Raw genomic sequence first — 9135 nt, forward strand, 5'->3', positions numbered from 1 at the left:
ACCCATGTCTCCAGCAGTGGCAGGCAGATTCTTTAGCACTGAGCCACCTGGCAAGCACACACATATATATATATATATACTCTAGTACAATTACATTGTTCCATAGTTTTAGTTGTATATATGAAAAATTTCTCTTACTTATTTAGAATTAAATGCATTATTACTCACTGAGTAGATACTTTACTGAGAGCTCCCTGAGTCTATTACACTTATCACAGTGCCTGGCACATTTTTTAAAAAAAGCAAATAAACCAATCAATCAGTATGGCAGCTATTCTTATAACCATTTTACAGATAGCGAAACGGAAAAGTAGAGAAATAGGTACATGATTATAAATGGCCAACCTGGTACTCCGAAAGAGTTGCTTTATATCTAATCTCAGATGCTTTCCACTAATCCATGCTATTGCTTTTGCTTTGGTTTTGGGAGGGTTGTTTGGTTTTTGCCTTTTAGTCTTCAATTTTTTTTACTAAAAACTTCATTGCATTTCACACTGATGGGTTTTTTTTTTTTTTTTTGACTCTACCACTGCTTTTCCCTCATCTTCTAGGTACACCAAAATGAAGACTGCCACCAACATCTATATTTTCAACCTTGCTCTGGCAGATGCCCTAGCAACCAGTACCCTGCCTTTCCAGAGTGTCAATTACCTGATGGGAACATGGCCGTTTGGAACCATCCTGTGCAAGATTGTGATCTCCATAGACTACTACAATATGTTCACCAGCATATTCACCCTCTGCACCATGAGCGTGGATCGCTACATTGCAGTCTGCCATCCTGTCAAGGCCCTGGATTTCCGCACTCCCCGTAATGCCAAGGTCATCAACATCTGCAACTGGATCCTCTCTTCAGCCATTGGTCTGCCTGTGATGTTCATGGCAACAACAAAGTACCGGCAAGGTGACTGATGCTGTGGGCCTGGGTGGTGGAGAGTATACAGATAGATATGTTGGTGATGTCATGACCCAAGTAGAATTTACAGAGTGGTCCAGTGCTGTGCAAACTGCAGCTTTCATGATTCTTTCTCATAAAATACTTTTGACTATTTTGAAATAGGAATTTTCCCCTAAAATTTTAAGTCCAGTGAACATTTTAGAGAGAATATAAACCAAAATCTAGCCATTCCTGATTCCTCTGCACTGTAATCATTCCTGATTACTTCATCCAAATGATGGCAGCATAAGAACACAGATCTTTAAACAGTAATTAGAGCTTAGACCCAAAGAACATTAAGTGGAGGCTTGTTTGAAAATGTCAAGTGACTGCCTACATGACAAGTGTGTCTTTTTAGACCTCATTTCAGAATGAGAAACCACCCATCAAAAAGAGGAGTTTAGGGAATTTCCTGGTGGTCCATTGCTTAGGACTTGGCACTTTCACTGTGGTGCCCTGGGTAGGAAAACTAAGATCCCACAAGCTCTTCAGAAGCCAAAAAATGAGGAAAAAAAAGTGGAGTGAAGGCACCCAGTAGCTGGAAACTCCTAGAGTCTGGACAGCAATTATATTTTTATGTCAACTTAGACTCCATAGAGAATCTAGCTCGTGGCGAGAGATACATAACATCATCAAAGTGGACAACCAAATGACATATTTGGAAAAATCAACAGAGATCTGAGTGTTTTTTCCATGAATTCTTTAAATCCTCCTTCCAGGATTTGTGTACCAAGAGCCATAAGTTACCTCAGGTCAAGGCTATAAATTAGAAAGCGAAATGGCCATATTAACACCTGATGATAGCATTAAATGTTGCTGCTAATTCTTCCTTATACTTCTTTTTCTCTAGGTTCCATAGACTGTACACTAATATTCTCTCACCCAACGTGGTACTGGGAAAACCTGCTGAAAATCTGCGTTTTCATCTTTGCCTTCATCATGCCTATCCTCATCATTACAGTGTGTTATGGGCTGATGATCTTACGCCTCAAGAGTGTCCGCATGCTCTCTGGCTCCAAAGAAAAGGACAGGAACCTGCGAAGAATTACCAGGATGGTGCTGGTGGTTGTGGCTGTGTTCATTGTCTGCTGGACGCCCATTCACATCTACGTCATCATTAAAGCCTTGATCACAATCCCGGAAACTACTTTCCAGACCGTTTCCTGGCATTTCTGCATTGCTCTAGGTTATACCAACAGCTGCCTGAACCCGGTCCTTTATGCGTTTCTGGATGAAAACTTCAAACGATGCTTCAGAGAGTTCTGTATCCCAACTTCCTCCACCATTGAGCAGCAAAACTCCACTCGAATTCGTCAGAACACCAGAGACCACCCCTCCACAGCCAATACGGTGGATAGGACTAACCATCAGGTATGCAGCTTTTAGGACTGGGTGTACCTACCAGGGATGACATAAAAATTACAGAGCTTTTTAAAGTCCAACATTAGAATCCATTAGAAGTGGACCAGTAACTCAGGGGTTGAGGTCAGTACAAGGAGGGAGGGAGGAGAGGAGGAAATTATGATCACTGTGGCCGAGGAACACTTCATTATATAAACCGAGCTCTATGTATTTTGCACATAATCATTTAGATATAGAGACATTCCAATTAGAATTCCATAAATCTGCTAGAAGTCTGCGTTGCCGCAGCCTTTTCGTCTATGCAAGGTTAATGACTTCAGCACATTGAAGAAGAGATCCCCATCTAGAATTCTGATTTCCCCTAATGTTAGGTGTTTCGTGCATATCATTCCAACATCCCTGTCACTTCTTTTTTAGCTTAATATAATGGTTTTATTTCTTGTTCACTAGAATACAGAGCCCAGCAGAGGACACACTGCCTTTCTTCAGCTCATGGATATTCCACCAGGAATAGATGGCTTTTATAACTGGTGGGCTTCCCTGGCGGCTCAGATAGTAAAGAGTCTGTCTGCAATGCAGGAGACCCGGGTGGGATCCCTAGGTTGGAAAGATCCCCTATAGAAGGAAATGGCAACCACTCCAGTATGCTTGCCTGTAAAATCCAGACAGGAGAGTCTAGCGGGCTAGAGTCCATGGGGTCACAAAGAGTCAGACATGACTGAAGTGACTAACATGACGACGACGATCAGCAAGGGGATGAGTAGAGAGAGACAGGGGAAGGCGCACAGACTTTCAGCTGCCTTAACTTTGACACAACATATTTGACTTTCAACTACAGTCCTTTGGAACAAACTGGTCACAAAGCCCTAACCAAGGGCAAAGGAGGCTGGGAAATTTAGCAGGGGGTATAGATTAAGTGACCACTAGCTCTGCCACAGTGCTTCTGTGGCATCTGCCTCTATCCCCAAGTAAAGTCCCTGTCACTCCTCTAAAGCCAGTCCTGCTCTGGTTCTGTGGTTGCAAAGAAAGCATCAGCATTTTGCCCACTGTGGTAATGGAGGACGATGTTCCCAGTGTCCCAGAAAAGAAGAAAGAAAGTCAAATGGATACCTTTACTTTGTTGAGTCATTGACTTATAAATTTTCATACCTGAACTCAAACCTACTGCTTCTTAGAACTAAATTAGTTTTATAACAGTATTAGTTATAAACTAATATTAAAAATTAGTTATAAACTAAATTAGTTTTATAACTGACTGTAGCCCACCAAGTTCCTCTGTCCGTGGGATTTCCCAGTCTAGAATATTGGATTGGGTTTTCCATTTCCTCCTCCAGGGGATCCCTCTGACCTAGGGATCAAACCCGCATCTCCTCCATTGGCAGGTGGATTCTTTACCGCCAACTCACCTGGGAAGCCCAGTCAACATACCCCTTGAGGCTAATAGCATAAGGAGTAACTATTTCCTGGAAGATGTATCCCTACACATAAAGGAGTACAGATGGAAGCCTGCTTGGAAGAGGCCAGATTTACACACAGCAGTATAATCACACAAGAAATCAAAAAAAAAGAAAAGAGAAAAACATCTGTCTCTAGGCTACTGGCTACTGTTACCTGTTCAGCCTCTGGTTTGGAAAATTTGGCCTCTGACCTGTTAAATAACAGTCACTTACTTATCAATGTAAGCAAGTAAATTTCCAAATAATGGTACCGGCATCCCCCAAATCGTGGCGTATGTAATTTTATAACACAGAGCTCAAATGCAAACTCCCTGTGAAAGTAAATCCTCATGTCAGAAGCTTAGATAAAGTTTCTAGGTTCAGGGAGAAGCCATGGGAACAGATGGCTCCATGACAATCACCCAGAAGCCAAATCAAGGGGCCAGAAGGAGAGCCTGACTCCCTTAAGATGCAGCTGCTTCATCTCTGCTTTCTCTTGTCCCACTACCGCCACTGAACCGACCCCAACCCGGGCTCACCCTTCTAATTGACTGCAGGACTAATGCAATATGGCCCAGATGGATCTGTCATAGGTGCATTAATCCTCATACCCTCGATATTAAATCACACTCAAATGAACCCAGGAACTGGCAAGCCCTAGGGAGCATGAGGTAATGATGGCAGACCTACTTCCAACCAAAGGGAAATGATTAACTTATTATGTCTCATTTCTAATTCCATTTCCGAAAGGAAAGCCAGAAAGAAGTGTTTTCCTACTCTGCTCCTTTTTTTTTTTTCCCCTTCATCATCAAGACCTCTAAGCCTGTTCTTTTTGCTAAGCATAGCTCCTTCTCAGTGGCTATGGAAATCTTGTGAATAACTTAAAGAGGGTAGGCATTTAAATAGATTTTTCTCTAAGGCGAGGATAATACATTAACGAGTGCAACTTCAAACTCTCAGTCCTAAACTATGGTTCAAATATTTTACATTGGAGAAATATATTTCCTTGGGAACAAGACGATGGCCATTACAAAGGATTAGCTCTTTCTCCTTAAGCATCAGCTCATGCCTTCCCTCTCCTTTGGAGTGTGGGTATTGGTATTATACCCTGGACCACTGCCGGGGCTTCTCATCATATTTGATCCTCTCAGCATCCTTCATTTGCCTTTCTCTGCTGGCAAGACAGCTCCCAGCCTGTCTGCTGGAGCGTGTTTCCTGAGTTCACCATGAATGTCCTCTAGCTGTCCTGCCACTGCCCTTGAGTCCCCTCCAAATCCTGTGTTTCCACATCCGTGTGGTCCTTGCACAGCCAGACAGAGGAGAAAGGAAGCTAATTAGGGAAGCTCTGTTCTGAGTAACTAACAGGTTTGCCTTAAAAATACATCCAATTAAGGCTTATCTTCATTGCTGCCTCTATGAAGCAGCATCAGTGTCAGATAACAGCAGAAACACATTAGCCCTGGAGCTGGCTGCTTTCCCAAAATGCCCAGCTGGGAGAGTTGGACAAAGAAGAGCCGCTGCTGGGGAAAGAGGAAAAGACATACTGACATATCTGAAAATTAAGATAAATCAAAGATTTCTTTCACTAATCTCCACTGGTGTGTCATCATTAGAATCAAGGCAGTTACACATATACATCTGGAACAATATACGAGTCTTTGATGATCACTTCAGAAATATATCAAAATGGTAACATTATTTGAGGAAAAAACTGGAGACTTTATGGCTGCCTATGTGGGGTTAGTGGTACAGAATCTGCCTGCCAATGAAGGAGACACATGAAACATGGGTCTGATCCCTTGGTCGGGAAGATCCCCTGGAGGAGGAAATGGTAATCCACTCCACTATTGCCTGGAAAATCCCATGGACAGAGGAGCCTGAGAGGCTAGAGTCCATGAGGCCACAAAAAGTCAGCCACAACTGAGCAATTGAGCACACAGAATACATAGGAAGTAGTTGATTAGCTTACAAACTCAGTATCTGACAGGCAGGTTTTGTTCTTTCTCTTTTCTTTTAACTCATGAGCCATCATGTTATGAGATAGAGCCAATTGGATTCATAGTAGCTTTTTAACTGCTCGTCTTAAATTTATACCATTGTAGATATTGATGTCCTGACTTTGTCTTTGTATTTTCTCCAAGAAATGTGTTGTTCTATCTATGTCATATCTCAAGCACATTAGTCAACTTCATATTCTGCAGATCAGAGATCCAATATCAAACCTTCCCAGGGTGTCTGTATTCTGACAACTGTATACTGAGACCATGTTCATACAACGCAAAGTCAAGTGGAGAGGTGGCAGTTATCAAGGTAATTCAAGAAACCTTATAAGAGAGTTTTGTGCCCAGAATAAACTTTGAGTCACACAGAGAGGTAAGGGCTACTTAGTGAGTTCTGGCTGCACAACAAATCATTCCAAAATTTATTGGCTGAAAGAAGCCATTTACTTAGTTTACAATTCTATTGATCAGTGATTTGGGCTGGGCTAAGATAGACAGTTCTCCCCAGCTTTAGTTGGGCTGTCAGCCAGCTGATCTAGTGGCCATAGTGAGAATGGCTGGCTCTTCATGGATCCGCATCTTCTGTCATTCATGTTAGCCGAGGCATGTTTCCATGGTGATCACAGGCTCCAGATTCGAAGGATGGGAAAACAGACTCCACCTATGGATGTTCGGAGCTGCAGTCACATTGCAAAGGGATGTGGATGAAGGGAGGGAAGTCATTGTGGCCACATCTGATCACCATCTACAGTAACACATGCTGCCTGGGTCAGCAAGTCACAGCTTCCTGAGAGGACAAACCACATCTGCCTCAGTCTTCCTTGTACCTCCATATCTGAATACATGAAAGACCTCAGAGGGCTCTTGGTATTTCAGGAGATACGGAAGGGGCCAGAATGATCCTTTTCCTGGAACTGATTGACAGGCTAAAGGATCATGTGGCACCTTGACTTATTTCATACTTACCCTTCAATAAGAGGAAAATATTCACAGGAAGGATTCTTCATTTTTTTTCTCACCAGCCTTTAGTCCTCTAATCCAGTTACACCTTTCAAAAATTTTCTTGCATTTGTGCTTGTCTTCTAATTCTAAATAAATGCTAGTGATGAGGAAATCAAGAACGAGACTCAGTGCCCTAAAGAGGTCATGTCCTGGCTCATTATGGGGAAAAAAAAAAGATAGGCTCATATTCCTTTGTGCATTCCAGGGTCCAGCCTACTGCTCCAGAATAATGCGTGATTTATGTTCAACTTGTTGTCTTTAAGTCTTCTAGATCTTTGTTAGGTAGACTTAGGTAAAGGTATTCATTTTCCACTTGCTGTCAGTGAAGTTTAATTTCTTTGTATGTGTACCACCCTTTTGTTGTCCTCATTGAATTCTATTTGGCTTCAAAACACTTCCATCATTTGCTCAAATTGGTCCAGGTCCAGCTCAGACATGAGACCACTACTGACCACTACTGACCTGCCTTCCTGTGTGGTTTCCACTCTAATCATATTCTCAAATGCATTTTTGTTTTGACAAAAGATTGATTTTTAATGCAGAACATTATATTGGAAAAGAGAATTCTATTATATCTACTGGATTGTTGTTAATATTCTGTTTGTATCAACTATAACTATAATATTAATAATAATAGTATCTTACTCATATGATAGATAGTATGCTGATTAAAAAGTACTTTTATCATATCAGCTTCTAATAATAACCCTAATGGGTAAACATGAAAAAAATAAATGTTCAAGGAGGTTAATAATTATAAAATATCAAATCACCAGTAAGAGGTAAAACTCAGACAGACATGTAGAATTCTAATATTTTCTTAACTTTTTATTTTGTACTGGAGTATTAACAATGTTGTAATAGTTTCAGGTGGATAGCAAAGGGACTCAGCCATACATATACATGTATCCATTATCCCCCAAACTCCCCTCCCAACCAGCCTGCTACACAACACTGAGGAGAGTTCCCTGTGTTATACAGTATGTCCTTGTTGGTTATCTATTTTAAATATAGCAGTGTGTATATGTCTATCCCAAACTCCCTAACTATCCCTTCCCTTCAACCTTCCCCTCAGCAACCATAAATTCATTCTCTGCAAGTCTTTTCCTGTTTCATAAATAAATTTGTTTGTATCATTTCTTTTTAGGTAGAATTCTAATACAAATCCAAAACTTTCCTGTTATCCCACAAAACACCATTGTGCATTCAAATATTAGGGTGTGGCCTCAAGCAGAAGATTTCAAGCTTTACTATGAACTCCAGAATAATTTTGGGGGAACTCTAAGAAAGACTGGTTCACTGAGTCAGGGTAGGGTCCAAAAATCTGAATGTTGAATAAAGTACTAAACTGAAAACTCCAAATTAAAATATGACTTCATCCAAACATTATCACAGTTACTGGTGTGTCTAACTTGAGTGACCCATTCAGTCAAGATGACTGGCCCTATGTTTTTCACCAAATGAATCTTGTGTTTAGCAAAAAGATGTAGATATCCTTTGATAAAGCCTCATCAATCAGTGAGTCTTATAGGAGAAAGTAACACAACAGTGATAAAGCTAATGTTATGTTCAGTTCAGTTCAGTTCAGTTCAGTCGCTCAGTCATGTCCGACTCTGCGACACCATGAATCGCAGCACGCCAGGCCTCCCTGTCCATCACCAACTCCCGGAGTTCACTCAGATTCATGTCCATCGAGTCAGTGATGCCATCCAGCCATCTCATCCTCGGTCGTCCCCTTCTCCTCCTGCCCCCAACCCCTCCCGACATCAAAGTCTCTTCCAATGAGTCAACTCTTCGCATGAGGTGGCCAAAGTAAGAAGAGGTGGCAAGAATACACAGAAGAACTGTACAAAAAAGATCTTCACGACCCAGATAATCACGATGCTGTGATCACTCATCTAGAGCCCGACATCCTGGAATGTGAAGTCAAGTGGGCCTTAGAAAGCATCACTATGAACAAAGCTAGTGGAGGTGGTGGAATTCCAGTTGAGCTATTTCAAATCCTGAGAGATGATGCTGTGAAAGTGCTGCACTCAATATGCCAGCAAATTTGGAAACTCAGCAATGGCCACAGGACTGGAAAAGGTCAGTTTTCACTCCAATCCCAAAGAAAGGCAATGCCAAAGAATGCTCAAACTACCACACAATTGCACTCATCTCACATACTAGTAAGTAATGCTCAAAATTGTCCAAGCCAGGTTTCAGCAATACGTGAACCATGAACTTCCTGATGTTCAAGCTGGTTTTAGAAAAGGCAGAGGAGCCAGAGATCAAATTGCCAACATCCCCTGGATCATGGAAAAAGCAAGAGAGTTCCAGAAAAACGTCTATTTCTGCCTTATTGACTATGCCAAAGCCTTTGACTGTGTGGATCACAAGAAACTGTGGAAGATTCTGA

At 41.6% G+C, this 9135-nt stretch overlaps 1 protein-coding gene across 1 annotated transcript in view; it reads left to right on the forward strand.

Annotated features, from left to right (window-relative positions):
- The window catches only part of OPRM1 (opioid receptor mu 1), a 41035-nt gene extending 35054 nt beyond the window's left edge, over positions 1-5981 (forward strand). The window contains 3 exon segments of the mRNA XM_052646105.1: positions 552-904; positions 1788-2308; positions 5937-5981. Of these exon segments, the coding sequence (XP_052502065.1) occupies positions 552-904; positions 1788-2308; positions 5937-5981 (919 nt within the window).
- Positions 5982-9135: the final 3154 nt, after the last annotated feature.

This window comes from Budorcas taxicolor, chromosome 9 (assembly GCF_023091745.1).
Source record: "Budorcas taxicolor isolate Tak-1 chromosome 9, Takin1.1, whole genome shotgun sequence".
Taxonomy (NCBI): Eukaryota; Metazoa; Chordata; class Mammalia; order Artiodactyla; family Bovidae; genus Budorcas; species Budorcas taxicolor.